The 24,842-nt window shown below is 41.9% G+C and overlaps 1 protein-coding gene across 2 annotated transcripts in view; it reads right to left on the bottom strand.

The window, feature by feature from the left end:
* Nucleotides 1–20,210: 20,210 nt before the first annotated feature.
* The window catches only part of LOC114561140 (phosphatidylinositol 3-kinase regulatory subunit alpha-like), an 87,550-nt gene continuing 82,918 nt past the window's right edge, over nt 20,211–24,842 (bottom strand). For both annotated transcript variants that reach the window (XM_028586892.1, XM_028586893.1), the window contains exons 3-4: nt 20,845–20,919; nt 20,211–20,405 (exon numbers count right to left, since the gene is read on the bottom strand). In XM_028586892.1, coding sequence (XP_028442693.1) covers nt 20,308–20,405; nt 20,845–20,919 — 173 coding nt within the window. In that variant the 3' untranslated portion in view covers nt 20,211–20,307. The remainder of the gene's footprint in view (nt 20,406–20,844; nt 20,920–24,842) is intronic.

Genomic DNA, 24,842 nt, shown 5'->3' with positions numbered 1-24,842 from the left:
CTACTACATGGACCGTGTGGTGAGACTATTTCTCATCTGCTGTCTCCAAGATCAAGAATATGTTTTGAATTTCATGAATAAATCTGCATGAAGAGATAAGTTGGGGAATTGCAAAAGTTGTTCTTTGATTCAGATACACAAAAATACTAAATCACACTGCAAGAAAAACATTGCAAAAAAGATATGCATAATTAAAATACCATAATAAGAGCATTAAATACAATCTATAAAAAGCAGGGCTGCCAATCGATTAAAACAATCGCTCGATTGTCCATTGTTAACTCGTGGTTTTTTATCTGTTCAAAATGTACACATTTAACACTTAAAATAAAGTGTCTTACTACGTTAAAGTCTCTATCCACACGCACTTAAAGGACAATTCCGCCGCAAAATGAACCTAGGGGTTAATAACAGATGTGTAACCACTCGATCGTTCTCGATGTTTTCATGCTAATCGAATGTGTTTGTAGCTTGAAACAAGCTAGCACGGATCGCTGATTAGCTTACAATGCTAGTATTCGGGTGACTTTGCCTATAAGCGTTCTTTTTAAAACACCATAATGTTGTCAGTCTGTAGGTCTTGTTTCAGACAGCGTGCATGTTTGAGCGGCCGATTAGGGACTATCACTTTCTGTAAGTTCAATCTTTATTTTTGTGACCAGTTTAATGGCAGTTTCAGTAAATTAAAGGCCGATATCAGGAATACTGCTGCGTTCACACATACTGATAATACAGGTGTGCAGTACGATGCTCAGGGGGTATTAAAGACTTTGAGAGGTGCTTTGAAATGCTTCTACCAGAATTTACCCTCTACAGTAATGTGGCCTTGTCGTTTGTATCTGCATGAACTGGTCTATGTGTTATGTCTTTTTGGGGTCATTTAGGGATATTTCTAAGGTCTGGTGTGTGTGTGTGTGTGTGTGTGTGTGAACCCACTCACCTCTCCTCTACCTATCTATCCTTGGCATTCTCTTCTCACACACACACACACACACACACACACACACAGATAACACAACATGGACTCAGAGAAATGCAGCAGACAGAAAGAAAACAATGACATACAGAGAGAGAGAGAGAGAGAGAGAAAGAGAGAGAAATAGAGATAGAGACAGAGAGAAAGAGAGAGAGAGAAAGAGACAGACAGACAGAGAGAGAGAGAGATAGACAGAGAGACATAGAGAAAGTGAGACAGAGAGAAAGAGAGAAAGAGAGACAGAGAGATAGACAGACAGACAGAGAAAGACAGAGAAAGAGTGAGAGAGACAGGGACAAAGAGAAAAAAAGAAAAAGAGAGAAGAAAAAAAGAGAGAAAGAGACAGAAGGAAAGGACAGAAAAAAAAGGAAGAAAGAAAGAAATAAAGAAAGAAACGCAGACTGGCAGACGGAACAAAGAGAAGAGAAAAAAGTGAAACCCTTAAGATTGCAGAGAGAGGAAGTTCATCCAAAGGCCAACATTTAATAATAGTTGAAAGAGAATCGGCTTTAAAAGATAAATTAGTTCCTCTGAAAAAAAGCACATTTCTCTCACAGATCTGGTTTTCATTTGTCAGTCTCACAGACTCAATACACAGCATCCAGCCAAAAAACCTTGGGTTTCATTTTTCATTTGAAATACGGTTATATGACATTTGAAAAGCCATCAATCTGATGTGCCAGAAGCCTCGTCAGATTTGATTTGACGCAGAGTGTGAGAGTTTGGTCAAAGTGCAAAAACCTCAAGTTGCTGAGTCAGGATTTCAGATTTACAAAAACAAATCACATTAAGCGCTTTTGTACTCGTGAAAAACTGCAGTCTGAACCGATGCCTTGAAAGGAAATTATATTTAACATTATTTGATGTTGCAGTATGACGGTTAGTGTCTGGGTCTGCTGAGGTTTCTTCCTAAAAGGGAGTTTCTCCTCGCCACTGTCGCAATAGCCACTGCTAATGCTTGCTCTTGGGGGAATTACTGGAATTGTTGGAGTCTTTGTAAATTATAGAGTGTGGTCGAGACCTACTCCAGCTGTAAAGTGTCTCAAGATAACTCTTGTTATGATTTGATACTATAAATAAAATTTAATTGAATTGAATTATCATACTGTTAACATTGAATTTATAATGGCTGATCAAAGAATATTTAAAAAAAAATGGCCCGTAGAGGCCAAATGACACCACTTTCCTTGCACATCCTCACAATTCAATTCAATTTCAATTCAATTTTATTCATAGTATCAAATCATAACAAGAGTTATCTCGAGACACTTTACAGATAGAGTAGGTCTAGACCACACTTTATAATTTACAAAGCCCCAACAATTCCAACAATTCCAGTAATTCCCTCAAGAGCAAGCAGTGCGACAGTGGCGAGGAAAAACTCCCTCTTGGGAAGAAACCTCGGACCGAGCCAGGCTCTTGGTAGGCGGTGTCTGACGGGCCGGTTGGGGATATGATGAACAGTGGCGATAATAGTCAAATTAATAATGGAACAGTGACTTCAAAGCAGCAGGGTTCAGCAGGACGCAGCATGACATTGCAGGGCACCGCTGAGCTCAGCAGGGAGTGCAGCAGGACCACGGCGACAGCTGCAACCAGGATCTTGGTGCCAACGTTCTCCAAGGAAATACCCTGGGGGAAAAAACATAAGGACTCCGGGGAGTAAACTTCCCAGAAGCTAGGATTAATAACAAGCATTTCTGGGATGGGATGCACACAAATGGTAATAGAAAGGGAGAGGAGAGAGCAGCTCAGTGTGTCAAAGGAAGGAAGGAAGTCCCCCGGCAGTCTAAAACTATAACAGGGAGAGGTAGCCTGTTCGGGCTTTGAACTCTCCCCTGCCGGATCGGGCTTTGCTCACAATCAGCTACCATGTCCCTGTACCAAGTTTGGACTTCATACATCAAAACGGTGTTCAGACATGAGCTCACTTCCTGTGATAATAGCGCCCCCATAGTGGTAAAGCAGGAAGAAATGACCCAATCCCGAGGCATTTGGTGACCTTGGGATTGGGTCTTGGGATTGGGTCTTGAGTCCATGTACAAAGTTCGGTTTCAATAAATGAAAGCGTTGGTGAGATATGAGCCTATTTCCTGTGATTACAGCACTCACCTAGTGGTCAAAAGACTCCAAATTGATTGTGCATCCTCCGGATGTGGTCCCAAGTCCATGTACCAAGTTTGGTTTCGATACGTGAAAGCATTGCTGAGATATGAGCTTATTTCCTGTAACTCTAGCGCCCCCTAGTGGTCGAAGGTCACCAAATTGATTGTGCTTCCTCAGGATAGGGTCCCAAGTCCATGTACCAAATTTGGTGTTGATACGTGAAAGCATTGCTGAGATATGAGCCTTCGTCCTGTGATTATAGCGCTCCCCCTAGTGGTCAAAAGACTCCAAATTGATTGTGCGTCTTCAGGATGGGGTCTCAAGTCCATGTACCAAATTTGGTGTTGATACGTGAAAGCATTTCTGAAATATGAGCCTACTTCCTCTGATTATAGCACCCCCATAGTGGTCAAAAGTCACCAAATTTCTTGAGCCTCCTCCTAATTGGGTCATGAGTCCAAGTATTGAGATTAGTTTTGGTACGTGAAAGCCTCCCCGAGATGAGTTAACTTAACAGCTAACTCCAACCTGTAGGGGGATCGAAGCGGAAAAGTGCTTTGGTGTTGCTTTAATGCTACATCCACAAAAGGACATTGCTTTCGCCATGCGATGGCAACAGCTTTATTCGGCTTGTTTTCTGTGTACAATGTGGGGGGTACAACGGAGTTAGCAAGCTAACATTAGCCAACTAACAAGTTGTTCACCGGCTTTCTGGTTCTGTCATGCTGCATCGGTTACAGAGAATGAGATGAACAGCGGGCTGGGTCTAACGTTAGTGGTCTGCTGACCCACTGCTGCTGGGTCTAACGTTAGAAGTCTGCTGACCCACTGCTGCTGTCTAATGTTAGTGGTCTGCTGACCCACTGCTGCTGGGTCTAATGTTAGTGGTCTGCTGACCCACTGCTGCTGGGTCTAACGTTAGTGGTCTGCTGACCCACTGCGGCTGGGTCTAATGTTAGTGGTCCTCTGACCCACTGCTGCTGGGTCTAACGTTAGTGGTCTGCTGACCCACTGCTGCTGGGTCTAATGTTAGTGGTCTGCTGACCCACTGCTGCTGGGTCTAATGTTAGTGGTCTGCTGACCCACTGCTGCTGGGTCTAATGTTAGTGGTCTGCTGACCCACTGCTGCTGGGTCTAACGTTAGTGGTCTGCTGACCCACTGCGGCTGGGTCTAATGTTAGTGGTCTGCTGACCCACTGCTGCTGTCTAATGTTAGTGGTCTGCTGACCCACTGCTGCTGGGTCTAATGTTAGTGGTCTGCTGACCCACTGCTGCTGGGTCTAACGTTAGTGGTCTGCTGACCCACTGCGGCTGGGTCTAATGTTAGTGGTCCTCTGACCCACTGCTGCTGGGTCTAACGTTAGTGGTCTGCTGACCCACTGCTGCTGGGTCTAACGTTAGTGGTCTGCTGACCCACTGCTGCTGGGTCTAATGTTAGTGGTCTGCTGACCCACTGCTGCTGTCTAATGTTAGTGGTCTGCTGACCCACTGCTGCTGGGTCTAATGTTAGTGGTCTGCTGACCCACTGCTGCTGGGTCTAATGTTAGTGGTCTGCTGACCCACTGCTGCTGGGTCTAACGTTAGTGGTCTGCTGACCCACTGCGGCTGGGTCTAATGTTAGTGGTCCTCTGACCCACTGCTGCTGGGTCTAATGTTAGTGGTCTGCTGACCCACTGCTGCTGGGTCTAACGTTAGTGGTCTGCTGACCCACTGCTGCTGGGTCTAATGTTAGTGGTCTGCTGACCCACTGCTGCTGTCTAATGTTAGTGGTCTGCTGACCCACTGCTGCTGGGTCTAATGTTAGTGGTCTGCTGACCCACTGCTGCTGGGTCTAATGTTAGTGGTCTGCTGACCCACTGCTGCTGGGTCTAACGTTAGTGGTCTGCTGACCCACTGCGGCTGGGTCTAATGTTAGTGGTCCTCTGACCCACTGCTGCTGGGTCTAACGTTAGTGGTCTGCTGACCCACTGCTGCTGGGTCTAATGTTAGTGGTCTGCTGACCCACTGCTGCTGGGTCTAACGTTAGTGGTCTGCTGACCCACTGCGGCTGGGTCTAATGTTAGTGGTCCTCTGACCCACTGCTGCTGGGTCTAACGTTAGTGGTCTGCTGACCCACTGCTGCTGGGTCTAACGTTAGTGGTCTGCTGACCCACTGCTGCTGGGTCTAATGTTAGTGGTCTGCTGACCCACTGCTGCTGTCTAATGTTAGTGGTCTGCTGACCCACTGCTGCTGGGTCTAATGTTAGTGGTCTGCTGACCCACTGCTGCTGGGTCTAATGTTAGTGGTCTGCTGACCCACTGCTGCTGGGTCTAATGTTAGTGGTCTGCTGACCCACTGCTGCTGGGTCTAACGTTAGTGGTCTGCTGACCCACTGCTGCTGGGTCTAATGTTAGTGGTCTGCTGACCCACTGCTGCTGGGTCCAACTGTCCCTCCTCACTCCCTGCAACTCCGAGAACATCTCTCGAGCTGCATCGGGCTAGCCTGGCTCCGCCCTCCTTCAATCTTACCGGTCCAATCAGCGAACAGAGACAGTGGCTGAGAACGATGAACGAGAACGCTAGTTTGAGTTGTAGTTCCGTGATGGCGGCGGAGAAAGAAGCGAGCGAAGCCATTCGGTCCGTTGTGGCAACGCTGCCGAATATCCAGAAGTTAAAGCCCGAGCAAGAACAATCTTCGCTGAGTTGTGTTGGCGGCCATGATGCCATGGCCTTCCTCCCCACGGGGTTCAGTAACAGTTTGATTTTCCAGCTCGCTCCGCTAGTGGTGAAGGAGTTGGCTAAAGGCGAACACTAGCGATGCTAAGCCGATAGTTGTTGTCCTCTCCCCTCTTTTTGCACATGCGCATGACATACGTCACGACCAAACGTTAGCGATTGGTTACGGCAGATCCAGAGTGGCTCTGGGCAGATCCAATAGTTTTAAACTTCAACAGAGTACCCGCCTCCAAGGAAGTTAACACTTGTCAATGGAGAGTGGCCAGACTCTCTGGACACATGAAATGGACCAGAGTCTGGTAGGACTAGGCTAATGGACCAGAGTCTGGTAGGACCAGGCTAGCGTCGGGCGGCTCTCGTTTACAGTTTACGGACCGTCGACGCGTACTGTCACCGTGACAACTAACCACAACTGCCATTTTGTTGTGCAAACAGTCCAATGGCCTTTCTATCCATTTTATTTCTATGGGGGAGCATATTTCAGTGTTTATGCAGCATCAGACCACCAATCCTAGCTGAGGAGTCCGATTTATATGGCTTAGAGTACTCAGGTTAAACATTTAGCAAATTGCATCCTCTCACTGTGACAGACGTGACAAAATAAAATGTTAGCTTCCAGTTGCAGCGTGAGAAGGAAAAGAGAACAAAAGACGCTGAACAGTGTGTGTGTGTTTCTAACAGACGGTGAAGCCACAGGTATCGCTTTAGTCGTTCATGTTACAGGGCGGCATATGGCAGAGATAAGAATCTGAGACAGAAAGGGAGCACACAGAGACGGCGAGAAGGAGAAAAGACAGGGGGAAGGTATATATGCAGGTTATCGAGGCATTTACATACAGTACAGGAAATAAATCCAAACACCATCTTTGCAGACAGTGTGTCAGGTTGTGTGTTCACCAGCACTGTTTGAAAGATGACATCATTGAATGGGATGCTGAGAGCTTGTTCAGTGAGGAGGAGGAGGAGGAGGAGGAGGAGGACAGAGCTCGAGAGAATTTTTCCGTGACTGCAGTGAACATTTCCGAATGTTGTCGACTTGGACTGCTGCACCCATTCGTTCATTAAAAATCGGATTTGTCAAAACTGTCAATGTTTAAGATGAGGTTGTGAAAAGATGAGGTTGTGATTTGTTTTTCACAGAGTAACAATGACTCAGCTCTGGTTTGTGCAGACGTCATTAGGTTGATCAAATATCTGACATTCTGACTTTAATCTTAACACTCACAGATCTGAAGTTGGATGTTATTGCAATTAATTTCACATGTTCATTAGCACTGTGTGGAAGAAAACACAGACCCCCATTACAATGAGCAGATGTGACAATAGACACGACGAATCTGACGAAAAACAAAAATTGTTGAACCTGGCTTAACGTTTGCTGCAACACTAGGCAACATCATCCAGCAAGGTGCAGCTGTGGTCAGGCAACATTGTACCAGCTCATATTCCTGAAAGGAAAAGGCAAAGAGATGTGGACTTGAGTCTCTGTCACTTGGACTCGAGTCGACTCGAGTCGCCGTTTTGATGACTTGCGACTTGACAAAAAAATAAATGGTTTGAGACTCAACTTGGACTTGTAAGTTAATGACTCAAGACTTGACTTGAGGCATGATGACTCGGATGACTTGTGTGTATTCATAAGTTTGAATCTAAGCTGTTAACTACAAAATAATATAATGTAACGTCACGTTTCTGTCTAACTATCAAGTATGCTATGCAGCGGCAGCAGCGCAAACCGTGAATCATGATTGGAGGACTCAAAAAGCTCCCCGGTATGTGATTGTCATGACTGGATGTCAGTCAAACTCCTCGCTATGGCAACAGATAACATCAACGACCCCTGATGAAGCCTCATTAGTCGGACCAAAACTACAATGTGCCATGATGAGTCATCACTTTTGGATTTAAAAATGTCACGCCAGAAAAAAGTGACTTGATTTGGGACTTGACTTGCCTTAAGTAAGGACTCGACTTGGTTTGCCCAAAAGAATATGTAAATAAATACCTCGAGACTTTCTTGAGACTTACTTGGGATTTGAGCAAAGATGACTTGGTCACAACACTGGGAAAAGGAAATGGAACGTGAATTCTTAGTTCTACTGCTGTTGTGGTGTCTGATAGGTTTTCTTACTCAGTGAGAAAGACAAGCTTCACTACAGAGGTTACGTATATGTCATGAAAAGACAGATGTAGAACCTTCATCCACAGTCTAAAACACAAACGTCAAAATTGTACAACTCTGCAAAACAGTAACAGCCTCCACACCCTTACTTTATGTCTCGCCTACATAAAGAACACACTAATTCCTGCATTTGCACCAAACAGTGGCACTGGGCGTAAATCGTGAGGTTCCAAATCATCAAATATGAATGTAATTCTTTGGGGATAGAGCTGCATATTTGCATCTGCAGTTCAACTCTACAGAAAAAGAGATGTGAAGAGAAATGCAAAAATGAAAGTGCACGGAAGAAGCATAACGGGCTGCTCACAGCAGAAAAGCCCCCTGGTTTCACACTGCCTTCAAACTGCACAACATGGAACTGGCTGCATTCGGTGACTAAGAACCACTCATCAATTTTGCCAAATACCGCCAAGACAGCCAGAAGCTTTTATGTTTCCAACTCACAACCATTGTGCATGAGTGTGTTAGTGTGCGAGTGAGTGTGTGTGTGTGTGTGTGTGTGTGTGTGTGTGTGTGTGTGGTGGCACTTCTTCGCTCCCCAGCTGACTGTAAAAACGCCGGCTTCTAATAGGTTATTGACGGGCGCCAGAGGAAGATGATGACATCACCTCAGACCAATAGCAGGGCTCCGGGACTGACAGACGGTAGGGAAGGACGGACGCAGATGATGGAGAGATTGGGGATGGAAGGAAATGATGGAGAGATGGAGCAAAAGGAGCTCTTTTAATTTGTGTTGAACTCAGCAGCTCCTGTCACAGCAGCAGGGAGGGTGGGGGGGGGCAAGGAATGGTGATGACTGAGTGAATAAAAAAAGGGGAGAGAAAGAGATAGAAGATGAGAAAGGAAGAGAGAGGGAGAGATTGAAGAGTACATAAAGGAGGTGCAGTGAAAATAAAAGATTGTTAAATGGTTCCAGGGCTGCGGATGGGTTGATTGGTTGTTAGCGGTGAGCGGTTAACAGATTTGATGGGAGGATGGGGAGGGAAAAATGTCTCCACCTAGAGCCGCCAAGATAAATCGATAAGTTGTTGACTATGGAATTAATCGTCAACTCTTTTGATAAATTATTAAATCGGTTTGTCATTTTCTTATGAAAAAAAGGTAAAAAGTCTCAGATTGCAGGTTGTTAAATGTGAATATTTTCTTGTTCCTTCATTCCTCTGTGACAGTAATAATAATAATAATAATAATAATAATAATAATAATAATAATAATTTATACTTTATTACAATATAACAATGTTTTCACTCTGTTGTTTTAAAAGAAATGTGTGAAAAATATCCCCCCCTGCCCAAAATGTCACTTTCCACAAATGTCGTCATCCTCAAGATCTGAAACTCAATCTGGTCCTCACAAAGATAGAAGAACAACACAGACACAAACACACACACACACACACACACACACACACACACACACACACACACACACACACACACACACACACACACACACACACACACAGAGTTACTGAGCCAACACACTGAGGGATGTGTGGGCACGGCAGAACCAACCAGCTAAAAAAAGGCTAGCTATTACTATGGCAACGTCCGGGCCGTGTACCAATCGGAGGTCAACAAGATGAGGTAATGTTCTCGAAAGCTTTGTGAGCTTGCCCGCGCGCACGCACACGCACACACGCACACACACACACACTTTAGTAGGAAAATACTGTACATACATTATGCAGCTAACCAACTAACAAACACACACAGATCAATGATGGGTGGAAGAGCCTGAGAGTTCCTGTACAACGCAACAACTCGCTGTTACATAACACTGTTCCATAACTCATGCAGCAAGAACACACAACAAAGAGAGGTGGAGCACTGCAGCAGCCCGGCACTCTTCCTGCAGAGTGATTGATGGTGCATCATGCTCTAATAATGATCCGTGGAAACCTCCCAGACCAGTTCTGCTAAACACACATATAGGTCATTAACCATCTCACTTCATAGCTACATGTTAACAAAATACCATTTCTTCTGTTTTGTTTTGGCCATTTGACAATGATGCTGAGAGGATCCAAAACTGCTCAATACACGTCCAGATGTGCAGATCCTGTGGGTTAAACTTTGTCCGTCGTAACCGATAAGTATGACGGGGAAAACTATGAAAATAACTTTGACTCAAATGACTTTTTTTTTACACTTGCATTTGCTCAAATCTGATCCACCTGTTTACCTGATTTAAGGGACTGCAGATGGAAACTAGCTAAATGTAGTACCTCTTCTCTTTAAAGGAACACGCCGACTTATTGGGAATTTAGCTTATTCACCGTAACCCCCAGAGTTAGACAAGTCCATACATACCCTTCTCATCTCCGTGCGTGCTGTAATGCTGTCTGACGGCTCCAGCATTAGCTTAGCCTAGCACAGATCCTGCAGGTAACTGGTTCCAACTAGCCTACTGCTCCGAATTGTGACAAAAGTGACAAAATAACACCAACATGTTCCTATTTACATGTTGTGATTTGTAGAGTAACAGCGTGTACAAAAAACAACATAACATGAGACACAGCCATCTTCTAACTGTAAACAAACCGGGAACTATATTCTCAGACAGGCTTGCTGCGAGCATATCACTCCGCCCAAGTACTATATTCTTCCGCCTGAGAATATAGTTCCCAGTTTGTTTACAGTTAGAAGACGGCTGTGTCTCGTTGTTTTTTGTACCCGCTGTGACTCTAACATGTTGGCGTTATTTTGTCACTTATTGGGAGCAGTAGGATTACTGGAACCATTCACCTGCATGTTCTGTGCTGGCCTGATGCCGCTGGAGCCGTCAGACAGCATTACAGCACGCACGGAGATGAGAAGGGTATGTATCGACTAAGCTAAATTCCCAATACGTCGGCGTGTTCCTTTAAGAGAAATGCTTCATGGTTATCTATTAACCCCCTTCGTCTCAGAGTCATAACACACTCAGATGGCATGTATGTATGTTTGTACAGCAATGCTTTTTTTCTGATCAAAGATCATGCCTGAAAATCATCAAATTTAAAAAGGTTTTCTTCTAAGTAGTCCAGTGCTTATTGTCTGCACATCCCTGCTGCTTATAGCTATGGCAGCATGATTGTTCAGGGTGCATATTCACCACAATGTAGCTAAGAGGCTGGCTCCATGGCAACACTGCACTTGGCAATCAATGGATTTCAAAAGAAAAATGGAAACTAGCTGTACATGTTTAGACAGAACTAAGGCTCAGGATGGTTTACGCTCAGTGGCCACCTTATTAGGTACACGTGTGCAATCAATACAACAGCTCTGCCATGAATTCTGCCTTTATGAGGTTGATGATGTTCATTTTGTAACCTTATTCTACCTTATTATAAATTATGAACAGGTAAGTGAGTGGCCTTGAAGAGGATTCTTTTTTTTCTGACTCGGTCTTGACTGTCTCTCATTGGGACTCGGTCTTTTACATTATTACATTACATTACATGTCATTTAGCTGACGCTCTTATCCAAAGCGACTTACAATTGCCATATATATGTCTGAGGTCGCACGCCTCTGGAGCAACTAGGGGTTAAGTGTCTAGGTCAGGGACACACTGGTTGATGTATCACAGTGGGATTTGAACACAAGTCTCCCACACCAAAGGCACCTCACCAAACTTTTTTAGACTCGGTCTTGACTTGGACCTGAACTTCTTTGGACTTGGTCTTGACTTGGACTTGAACCTTTTTGGACTTGTTCTCGACTAGTCCTGGTCTTGGACTTGTCTTGGACTCAACAAAGGTGGACTACAGCCCTGCGTATTGCCTGGGTTGGCAATTATAAATGAAAGTCTTCACAGAGCCTTGACATCATATGTGAGGGATAATGTCAGTAAATGTGAGTAAAAATACAGAATTTGCTTATCTGGAGCGAACGCACCTTGTGAAATACAGAAGTGGGGGGTAATTTCTAAATGAATAGGGCTATTGTCGGAGATGTGTAAACTCAATGATATGTTTATTACTGAGGTCATAGTTAAAGGTGGTGTGGTACTACATTATAATGAGGCGGTTGTAAATGTTGTTCTCTTTCCCTGTCGCTTGCAGACTATTAGAAACACCTCTCAATACAATACAGTCCAGTACAACACCATCACTAACCATGTGACAGATCGGAGCTCAGCTGTGTCCGCATATGCATAACTTCAGTAGAATATCATCTACGAGTAAATGTATATTTCTCTCACTATGCATGGTCACAAAGAAGGTAATTATGAACAACTGGACTGCCTTTAATACACCCACACAGAAGGCATGGATCACTGAATTGAAAAGGTTTAAGTTGAACTGCAGGAGAATGGGATGGAATAAGCTGAAACCTCGGCACCTGTGAAAGCATTCTTAAAGTCAATATTAAGAGGAAAAGATAAAAGAAATTGGAAAAATTATGAAAATTGGGAGACTGCAACTGATTTTGTATGGAGGGGTGCACAGGTAATAGCGGTTTGGTTTTGAATTGTAATTTGGTGTAGTGTTTGTTTGATTTAATATTATGTATTTAATATGTATGTATGTGATTTATGTCACATGGAAAATTATTAAATAAAAAAAAATGTCTGCATGTGTTCACACTTGGCGCTTCAATGCAACCTGGCTAATCGGATATATTTCTACACAATAGCTGCATCCAAAATGGCACTTTGTGCAAGAAAAAGCCTTCTTCTTTTCTCTGTATTCTTTGTATTTTTGTAATGGTGGCAGGGCCCTTACGAGACGCGCTTTGTTGAGGAGAACGCAGCTACCACAGTGCTATAAGACAGAGCGGGTCTCAGCTGTGCTGCAACCCCGGTTTTCCTTCATCTTTGACTCTTTGACTTTTCCCTTTGCTCTCGTTCGGGAGAGGTACTCCCATGTGGCGGGGAGATGACGCCTCCCACCTACGTTTGATAAATTGCCAGGATTGTGCCCGCATGCTGGCCACACTTCACTGGGATTCAAACTCAACTCAATGTGAGCCAGGCCACCTCGGCATGTGGTCTGGCTGATGGGATCCCAATGCGAGCACGATCCGATCCCCAAGCGTCCAGAGTGGGGTGTTTCTGCTGAAGCAGCCATTACTGTAGGTTTGACTGCGTTAAAAAACAGGATAAAGGGAGGCTGTACACACAGCCAGACATTTTTTTCTCTATTTTGTTTTGTTTTCAATTTTTCTATTTAACCATTATTTGACCAGGAATATTCCCACTGAGATTCAGAATCTCTTTTACAAGTCTGTGCTGGCCAAGACAGCAGCATTAAAGGTCCCAAGACATGGTGCTCTTTGGATGCTTTTATATAGACCTTAGTGGTCCCCTAATACTGTATCTGAAGTCTCTTTTATATAGACCTTAATGGTCCCCTAATACTGTATCTGAAGTCTCTTTTATATAGGCCTTAGTGGTCCCCTAATACTGTATCTGAAGTCTCTTTCATGTAGGCCTTAGTGGTCCCCTAATACTGTATCTGAAGTCTCTTTTATGTAGACCTTAGTGGTCCCCTAATACTGTATCTGAAGTCTCTTTTATGTAGACCTTAGTGGTCCCCTAATACTGTATCTGAAGTCTCTTTTATATAGGCCTTAGTGGTCCCCTAATACTGTATCTGAAGTCTCTTTTATATAGGCCTTAGTGGTCCCCTAATACTGTATCTGAAGTCTCTTTTATATAGGCCTTAGTGGTCCCCTAATACTGTATCTGAAGTCTCTTTCATGTAGGCCTTAGTGGTCCCCTAATACTGTATCTGAAGTCTCTTTTATGTAGACCTTAGTGGTCCCCTAATACTGTATCTGAAGTCTCTTTTATGTAGACCTTAGTGGTCCCCTAATACTGTATCTGAAGTCTCTTTTATATAGGCCTTAGTGGTCCCCTAATACTGTATCTGAAGTCTCTTTTATATGGACCTTAGTGGTCCCCTAATACTGTATCTGAAGTCTTTTATATAGACCTTAGTGGTCCCCTAATACTGTATCTGAAGTCTCTTTCCCGAAATTCAGCCTTGGTGCAGAATTACAGCCACTAGAGCCAGTCCCACAATGAGCTTTCCTTAGGATGTACCATTTCTGTGTCTGTAGCTATTGAGGAGGAGAGAGGGGGGGCAAGGTGGAGGGTGGGGGTGTAGCCTTGACCAACTGCCACTTTGCTCGTTTGAAAGCCATGATGTCTCTCTCATGGGTGGGCCAAATTCTCTGGGCGGGCAAATTAGAGAAAGGGGAGATAACCTTGCTCCTTATGACCTCATAAGGAGAAGATTCCTGATTGGCCCATCTGAGCTTTCATTTTCTCAAAGGCAGAGCAGGATACCCAGGGCTCGGTTTACACCTATCACCATTTCTAGCCACTGGGGGACCATAGGCAGGCTGGAGGAACTCATATTAATGTTAAAAAACCTCATAAAGTGAAATGTTCATGCCATGGGACCTTTAAAAATTTCACGTAAAAGAACATGTACATTGAGTGGTAATATAGTCCTGTTTTGATAATCGTTCAGACTAATGAAAATATTCTAGTTCAAGGTGACTCTGTAGCTCACCCAAAGATGAGGGTGCAAAAACTTTAAAAGCACTTTCACCAAAAACAGCACGGGTTTCAAGGAAGGAGGTTGCAACAACTGAGTATTAGGAGTCAGTAGAGATCATACCTATCTATACCTTTCATCTCATCTGTCCGTGCAACTTAAACTCTAAGAAATTGGACAGATCTATTTCTACATGCAACAACAAGGCAAAGATAAAGAGACATGTCTTTTCCCAACTCGTTGCCAACAGACCATCCCTCTCCGCCCTCCAACACTCAAGCCAAACTTTTCCTTTATGTGCATTGTGGCAACATCACAGAAACATGTCAGCACAAATCTACACAAAAGCTACAGTTTTTCATGTATATTCCATAGGATCTTTCCGTGTCTATTAGACCACTGTACTGCACATAAAGCTGGTGTGACTGCGGCTGCATTTCCCTGCATTTTCCATCATAACATGCGTAGGATTTCTCTCATGCAGCCCCCTTTCTGTCTCAACATATATGTGGATGTGCGTGTCAAGCCCGCATGCTAAATTCCTCTGAGTGCCTACATGTCAGCTCCTTTCAGTCAATTACTTTGAGTATGTGCATATATTCGGCCCCATGCTGACCTCCCACCACTGCCCAAGGAGGCCAGGTGCGTGCATTTATGTCTGTGCGTGTCTTCTTCAACACTATATATTTTCTTTACGCTCAATATACTGTATTGGATTTGCACCGCTGTTGATGTTTTCTGGAGAAAATTGTGTGCACTGAGAAAAATATCCCTCACAACAAGTCTTATGATCCTGATCTTCTGATTAAATCATTTAGAGGGAGATTTTAATACGACCCGAGTCTGATTTTTGTTAAACCTAAATAAATAACGTAAAGATTGAGTCAGGAGTTTAAAGCTGCTTAAGGAAATACTTTTAGTAGAAAGCCAGCCGTCTCCTCTCTAACGATGATGTGAAGGTTCAGTAAAAAGCAGTAGACATCCCAGAAGTTCAAGGTATATTTGCGCAGATAAAGCTTCAACAAAAGTTTGGATACCCCTCCCTGCACTCATCTCTTTGGATCTCTTAAAGAGACGACTGATTGACAGGGTTGGTGCTTTGTGCATTTTACTGATGTGTTGTGCTATCCCAACAGTGTTGAAATCTCTCACAGCTGCCAACAGGCAACATCTGCAGATTTGCTCATTATTTCCGGTATTGTAATACCTTTTTTAACAGCGAAATCGGTGTCTGAACAGCTGCGCTATTACTTATGTTACGCCCTCACCAAGGACAAACTGCTTTGTTTCTGCCTGCATGACTTGATGCAGCTAATGTGTGTTAATGGTATGCTGTTCAGGATTATCTTTAAACTGTTTTTGGAAAGTTGCAAACATGGGACACACTTGCCACTCACTGAGACCCAAACCATCCCAAAAAAAAAAAAAAAAAAATGCTTTCACAATAGAAATTTACCAGACCATGGTTCAATTTCATGCAGACCGAGACCACATCTAACCCGTTTAGCTTGGTTCAGTTAGGCTGGTGTGAAAGCTGTCAATTAAACTCTGGTGCGAACCAAACAACCAGTTAGAGAACACCGGAAAATAGCGCTCCCAGTTTGCTTGATTCCCTCTTACACCAGAAACACACAGCGTCCATGTTTTTCAATCTGTCCGGGCACACCGGTGGCTGCGCCAGCCCACGTCCCGCAGCGATTGTTTCTGCGTCTCCTATATCTTTACAAAATAAACCACATTTCAAAATAAAACACCCAGGTTTATGGTGATTTTGTCTGTCTTGATTTCTCAGCTGTGTATACACACATGCAGACACGCTCACTCAGTCACTCACTCAGCCGTTTTATAGAGTGGAAACGAGAAGGATCACTTTGTGGCCGGCGCGGAGAACTGAGCGTCTGGTATGAACAGGCGCGCGACCAGGCACAAATCTACGCTTCGCGGCTACTACGGCGCTTCAGCGTGCGGTGTGATTCTGGCGTTAGGGTCCCTGTAGAACTGATAATGCAGTAGACCACTCCACCGCCAAAACTGTCCAAAACAAGTTACCTTATAGTCCGTATGACTGCATGTGTACTCCTGTTGGTTTGGTTGTACTAAGAGTGTAAGAATAGACTGTAATTAGAGATTTCTTTTTTCCTGGGACGAACTACAGGTGTGAAAATGACGTTGAAAAATTACTTGAATGACAGAAAAGTTACTTTAAGGTCTTATTGAACAGTAATATAAAAGTGGTTATGGACTCCCAAATTCTGAGTGAAAATGGAGACAATGGATTTGTCACGGCAGGAAAATCACAGGAATAACTGTAAGGCTAATGATGGTGAGTCAGCATGAATGAGAGCAAAGGTCTGTATTTCATACGTGTCACATCATACTCTAGGTGATAATACATGTTTTTGTCCTCCCTCCCTGCTTTCTCTCCTCTCTCCTCCTCTGAGTGGAGTCTAGAGTTTGATTTTGTGAGTTCCCCGCTTGCTCCCAAAATAAAGTGCGGAGTCAGAGCACTCCCTGGTGGTGCCAAAACTGAACTTCAGTGACTCAAACTTGGCCAACTTTTTTTTGTGTTTGAGTTACTTTGTCTCCATTCAGCCTAATACGACCCGGTATGGTCCCTGCAGGAGTTTTAATTGGTTTGAATACAAAGAAAAGTGGCAGAGATTAAATTTGGGAGCTTTCGCTGTTGGTGTTGATCCACATGTTGCTTATACAGTGGGTTACTGTGCAGAGAATAATAGAACCAAGTGTCGGTGCCCTTTACTACAGAAGAGAATCTAAACACACCACTACACATCTTTAAGGTCTATTTTACTTTCAGTTTTTGACACTTTTTTAGACATGGAATCTGTTAGATCGCTTGCTTTATATATTGGTTACAATAAAGGCTTTTTGTCATTCAGACACATACGCAAATGTCCGTTGAAATATTACAGGAAAAAAGTTGAACTATTTGAGAAAAAAATAAGAAATATTACAGGGGAAAAATCTGAATATTTGACCAAACGGTTGAAATATCACAAAAACAAAACGGCTCTATTCAAACATGACAGGACAATTCACATGAACTCACAATAACTGCATGATATCTCTAGCACCCGGTACATACGAAGAAGCAATGGCATTGAGTCATAATATTGACATGATATGAAGGGAGAGGAGTGTGCATTAGTGATGGATTTTAAAACTTGTTTTGATGCTAAACGACTTTAAGAATAAGTGTGAGTGAGTGACACTTGTCCCACATTTCACTGGTGGATCCTCTCATTCATTTTGTCATCATTATTAGATAGAATATAGAATTATTCTGCCTAATTTATGAAGTCTGACAGCATCTAAGCACAGTTAAATAAGACGTTAACTGTTTGATATTCATTCAGTCAGCAGCTGGCACGGATCAGAATTAAGCTGGGCAGACACTGAGTACGTTTACATGCACACCAATATTCCACTATTATCACAAATATGACAATATTCAGAATTTGATACAGGTCATGTAAACAGTATATTCCGTTTGGATATTCAGAAGAAAGACTATTTCCAAATGTAGCATTTTCCAATTGAGACCTGTGTGATATGCCGGTATTATTCATCAGTAATGGCAAAAGTGTTGGAAAAACTTGTTGAATCATCTAGATAGGCATACTATTCTATTAACTCACCAATATGGGTTTAGATAAAATCCCTCTACTTTCATGGCTGTCTCTTATCTTGTTAATGAGATCTATAGAGCTTGAGATAGAAAAGAAAGCACTGGTGGAATTTTCTTAGATATATCTAAAGCTTTTTATACAGTAAGTCATTCTAATCTTCTCCTTAAACTTTCCCATCTGGGAGTTAAACAATCCACAAGTTATCTGGAAGACAGGAAACAGTTTATCTCTATCAATGATATCAATTCTTCTCTTTGCAATGTCACTTGTGGTGTACCACAAGGATCAGGTCTTGGGCCATCATTATTTTGAATATATATTAATGATCTATGTAACGTATCGAACAAACTGTATAAGGTATTATTTGCTGATGATAACTGTTTTTTATTCCCATAAAGAACCTGATGAAATAGTGAAAGTATTAAATTAAGAATTCATCAAGATAATGTTTGGTTTAACTGTAACAAATTATCTCTTAATATTAAGAAATCATGTTCTTTTCATTAGTGTTTAACCAAGAAATGCTGATCAGTTTTCATTTATACATATAAACACTACTATTATAGATAGAGCTCTGTCTTCAAGATTTCCTGGTGTGCAACTTGATGAGTCTCTTTCTTTGAAAAAGCAAATTAGTACAGTCATAACTAAAATTGTGCAAAAAGTTTTGGGATCTTGGGAAAAGTCTGTTCCATGCTGAGGTTGCCATGCTTTTACATTATTCTATGGTTAACCTTACATATACTATTGTAAATCTGCATGGGGAGGTATTCATCCCACTAAACTTGTCCCTTGTTTTCGTCTTCAGAAAAGGGCCTTACCAATCATCTAATGTGTGCATAAAAATCATTCTTATCAACTTCGGTTTTTAAGATCAGGCATCCTCACTGTTTATCAAGTCAATCAACTACAGATTGCTTTATTTGTACACATATCTATCAACAAGATACTACTTTCATTCTATAATGAACTCTTTTTTTAATGTTAACTTCATAAGCGTGCCACTCGAAATATCTACAAACTCAGGCCTCCTATTTGCCGAACATGTCACTTCCGTTTGGTTCAGGTATATAAAATGCTTTACCATCAGATTTTTCAACGCTACCAATTGTACAACTTAAAAAAGCTGTTAAATGTTTGTTTTTGTCTGTGCAATGTTATCCTAATGGAATGTCTTTGTAAACAACCCATGTAACTCCCAATATTATTTTACCTTTCATATTTATTCAGTTGTTTTGATATTGTTTGTAATTTTAGTTTGGGCTTTTTTTTTTCTTCTGTCTTTTCTTCAGTATTTTAGTTTCTTTATATTTTAATTGAACTATGCATTGGAGAGTGCCCAGATTAAGCCCCTCTGAGGTTTTTTGTTAATCTCTCAATCACATCTTTATTGATTATGTGTATATTAATCTGTAGTATTTGAATATGTGTAAACCAATGAACTAAACTATTGAGGTTAAACAAGTATACAGCGCTTTTAGAATCTGTGTCTCAATCAGGGTTTTTACTGCAGTTTGTGACGGTTTATGGCCTCTTGCCTGTTTGCCGCTTACGGTCAGCTCTGTGCGTTGCTATGGTTACTGCATACAAACCAATCAGCCAACAGTTTGCAGTACTGCGGTAGAGATGCATGGCCAAAAGAAAAGCATTATCAAAGACTTGGATATCAACAGGTTTTTGGATATGCACAAAAATCGCAATGCCAACCTTTTCATAAAGCTGGTTATAGGACTAGAAGAGGGAGGCTGTGTTTGCAGCGCTGCAGTAGAGATTCACGTCCAAAAGAAAATAACACATTTCTGGTCCAACAAGTCCGACACCAGTGGAAAACACCTAAAAAATCCTATTTTGCACGGCTCCATGTAAACAGTAATATTAGTGGGATATTCACTTCATGTAAACAGCTTAGTCAGAATATTGTCTTTTTCAGAATAAAGGCAAAAAATATGTCCATGAACATGTAGTCAGTGTGTATTTTTATCAATCTTGTACATTGCGTTAACTCACACTACACATTTTAATCAGCCTTTCTGCACAACCAGAACTTGTCACTTTGCCATGACGGGGGTGCACCATGGATGTAGATTAATTATTGAATCTCTTGTACAACGTTCAAGACTTGTGCCATTTTGGAAGAGTTCCAAATCTATACATTGGATTACATTTAAGTGCTTCAATAAATCAACTTATTTCATGGAGTGTGTACCTGAGTCCAGAGCCTGCCGCAGCTCTGCAGGTCCACTGGAGGCTGGAGGAGCTCGATACAGAGACTCACTGTTCAAACCTGCAGAAAAAAACAGAGGTAATACTATTTGACAGCAATTGTCTGTTGTTCATTGCTTTGTAATGCTGGATAGTCTTTGTTGTGCATCTGGTTTTATCTTTTACTATCTGTTCATATAAGGTGTCCTTTAGAATGAAGAAAGGCTCCCCTAAACCAGGGGTGTCAAACTCAGTTTCCCAGAGGGCCACACTGGAAAAAGAGAATCACACCAAGGGCCAGACATGTAGCGTTTATTGACGTGCTTTTGTTACCGCGTGTCACTTTTTAAAAACATTTTGGTGGCTAAATAAAATGTATTATTACACGCACGCACGCACGCACGCACACACACCTACACACACACAATTTCCCAAAAACTGAAGTATGTAAGCTGCAGTTTAATGTTGTTCCTTTAATGAATATGCTCGCTACACACGTGTTTCTGTGTTCATTCTCTCACCGTGTTTCTCGACGGCTTCGATGAGTCTCCAAACAACCACAGGAGCCGCTTCTGACAGAAGCTCCGCCTCCACACCTGAGAGACAGAGAGAGAGAAAGACAGAGAGAGAGAGAAAGACAGAGAGAGAGAGAGAGAGAGAAAGAGAGAGAGAGAAAGACAGAGAGAGAGAGAGAGAGAGAGAGAGAGAAGGACAGAGAGAGAGAGAGAGAGTTAAAGAGGTTTCAATAATTTACATTAAAACAACAACTTAAAACAACAACCATTGCTCCCTTTATGATTTTCTCTCTTATTAATTAATGAGACGTACAGTGAACTCCACCATTAACTTTTAATGTGCCCGCCTTCTTCACTTTGCATAAATAACTAAATATTCATGAAAGAAAATTACTCCTTCATGAGTTTTACTGCATAAACCGGTTTCTGCACAACACAAAATGACACTATAGATTTAAACAGGTCTGTAAGTCCGGCTGAGAGATCATTATGTGAAATTAAGTTTACATTTTCTTTGTATTTAACTAGTAGGCTATACTGTGTCCGTAAACCATCAGAAAACGTCAAAGAAATATATAGTTCAAATAGTTTTTTCAGACAGTTATTACAGCGTGAGCATTTTCTTTGCAATTTCTACAATCCATCCATCTCCAAACAGATGAAACGGAGTGTGTGTGACTGCGTGTGCCCTCTAGGGAGTGTACTGCCACACACACACACACACAGCTTGTTCTTCATACTCCGTCCAACAATTTTTCCAGACATCTATATGTTTACTCGTGAAAAAACTATGAAACATTTACCCAGTTAGAAAAGATTGATACTAATTTAACCGAATTGTGTTAATGTTAAGTTTTTAATTTCTTTTGGGATTTAAGAAAGTTAATTTCTTCTGGGAAACCAACAAAATATACATGTGGCGGCACTGCAATGAAATGAAAAATATCTGAATCGGGAGTGGCCAAATTTGCCATGAAAACAATCAGATATTATCCGCATAATATAACATAACATTTCAATATTGTGCATGTGCTGCCTTCCAGCAGCTAATCCACAGGAGAGGATGTGAAAAGGTTAAGCAACATGTGGGATTTAATTACAGCCCACAGGCTGCAGCAGCAGCCATCATTACATCCACTATTGGGAATCAATTAGAACAAAGAGAAAGAGCATTTTCCAATATAAGATTATTATCAGAGTGCTCAGCCAATGCAGAATGTATAGGGCTCAACAGTGTGGTTCTGGAAGTAAAAACTCTATTTATTTATTCCCTAAGGATTTTGTTTATCAACCATAATGTCTAAACCATCCAAGGTAGACTGACCCCGATCTACGGGATTGTGGAACAAAAGTTTCTTATAGCCACAAGTCTGCATGAAATCAACCTTGTTTTAAGAAAAACATGTTTTATTTGCGATCATATGGAGAAATACTACGCTACCCACAGTCCTAAGCGTAACAGCGACGCCCTGATCGGTGGAACTTTTGGTTACCGTGGAAACGTTTACCATCTATGATAGTTTCCGTACACAGTCTTGTACCTTTGCCGTTTTCAAAATGTCATTTTATTGAGCCGATTCAAATGTTTTATGGTCACGATTCATCTCATAGCTGGTTGGCTTGGATCCCGGCATAAACCTCTTTATATATGCATATAATGACGATATAATGGTGATATTGAACAAGGAAAAACACTTTCTGAACCAGAACTTTCAAAAAGTGGGCGATGGGGAACAGAGAAGGTGGAGTTGAGGTGAGGGAGGTAGGAATAAACCCAGTTCCAGTTTTCCAATCACACTTTTGCATTGAACTCATGAGGATGTATTTTCTATCATGGGAAGTCAAGTACACAATGCAACTGACATTGACATGAATAAGGTTTGAGTTATGAAAATTGTTGCCAAGTCATTGAAAAAAAAAACAGTTCACTCAAAAATGGTAAATCATTTTGAGTTTTTTGCATTCCAACCTTAGATTTACCATAGAGAACAAAAAAACTGACTCTTGGTCACCAACATTTAAAAAAATGTCAGCATAAGTCACACTTTGTGAGCTCAGAGCAATCCGAAGTTCACCTTCATCAGACTTTCCACCGACACATACAACACCGAATACAACATTAGTAGCATTTAACTTGGAGTCAATATAATCTGAAACAAGTGGGATAAAGAACAGAACAGAAGCAAAGAGAGAACGGGATATCGTTGGCGTAGAGGGAGTACTTCGATTGGGTCCTGCACATTCTACAGAAACAAATGAAATAAATGTCAGACTGACTGACTGACTGACTGACTTATGATGTGCATTCTTTTTAGATCGAATGGCAACACTTCTAGAATCACAATAAATAAAAATTTACAGTCAAATCGAATGGGCACTCATGTATCGTGAAAGAATCGAACCGGAACAGAAGCATATCATGCCAGCCCTACTAACCTCTATCATTCTTGCATGATCTCTTGTTATAACACATTATACATACATATAATGTATAGCCTTCTAGTTTAGAAAAATCCATATCATGGCTCACGCAGCATCTCTACAAGTGTACACTTAATAATCTGTTCATGTTTTGTTTTCTCTATCTCTATTTATTATCTCTTTAACACCATAATTTCGGTCACAACTTGATCTTGTCCCTTTCTTTCTTTCTTTCTTTCTTTCTTTCTTTCTTTCTTTCTTTTATCCTGTTCAGCATCATTGTCATCCCTGCTTCCTCTCCCCTGCTCACTTCCTGGCTCAGCTATTCCCTCGCTCTTTTGTTCTGCAGTTGACAGTTGTGTTATATCACAACACACACTCACACATCCGCCACACGAGTGGCGGCTATATTGAGTTAAATGACACTTGTCCTTTGATACACACACACACACACACACACACACACACACACACACACACACACACACATACACACGGCAATAAGCGTATTAGTCTTTTGACAAAACAAACATATCTGCGGTGTCTACAGGTGTACAGACCTGCATCAGCTGCACTGATTGTGTTTGTGTGTGTGTGTGTGTGTGTGTGTGTGTGTGTGTGTGAGAGCAACAGCAGAGGAATTTCCGGAGATATAGGTCGTTAAATGTACAGTGCTTCCATTAACGTCACTGTCACAAAGCATCACCGGGGCAATATCTCACCAGAGGAGAGAACGAAGGAGAAGAAGAAGAGAGGAAAGAAGAGGAGGAGAAAAGAAGGACAATCGAGAATGAAGAGAAGAGGACAAGGAGGTGTGGAGAAGGAAAAAAGACAAAAGGACAGGACAATTCATGAGGAAGAAGAAGAGAAAAGAAGTACAACAGAGAAGAGAATAAAAGAGAAAAGGAAAAAGAGGAAAAAGAAGGGGAATGGGAAGAGTGGGACATAAAAGAAGAGATGGGAGGGCAAAAGCCAAAAAGATAAAAGAAGAGAACAAATAGAAAGACAAATAAAGGGACAAAAGAATAGAGGAGAATAGATGAGGACAAAGAGAAGAGGACATAAAAGAAGAGGAAAACACTGAGTGAAGAGAGACAAGAAAACAAGAAGAGAAAAGACAGTAAATAAGGGGACACAAGATAACAGAGAAAAAAAGAGGAAGAGAAGAAGACAACAAAGACAAGGACAAAAGTAGAAAAGCACAGGGCAGAGGAAAGAATGGAAAGACCAGGACATGAAGAAGAGACGGAAGACATGGAGGACAAAAAAAGATGAGAACAAAGAGAGAAAGACTAAGAGAAAGAAGGACAAAGGCAGAGAGGACACCAAGAATAGAAACAAGAGAGAAGAGTAGAAGAGAAATGAGAGGAGGTGGAGAAGACAAAGGAGAAGAATGGAAAAAGCAGGACATAGGGAAGAAAAGACGATGGGGCAAAAATAGAGAGAACAAAAGAAGACAAGAACAAAGACAGATGAGAGAAAACAACAGAAGAGAGGAAAGGAGAGGAGAGGAGAGAAAACAAGAGGAGAGGAGAGAAAACAAAAGAAAAGAAAAAAAGGAGAGGAGAGGAGCAAAGAGGAGA

This window comes from Perca flavescens, chromosome 9 (genome assembly GCF_004354835.1).
Source record: "Perca flavescens isolate YP-PL-M2 chromosome 9, PFLA_1.0, whole genome shotgun sequence".
Classification (NCBI taxonomy): domain Eukaryota; kingdom Metazoa; phylum Chordata; class Actinopteri; order Perciformes; family Percidae; genus Perca; species Perca flavescens.
Note: the sequence above shows the minus strand (reverse complement) of the source record. Positions and strands in the feature narration are given on the sequence as shown.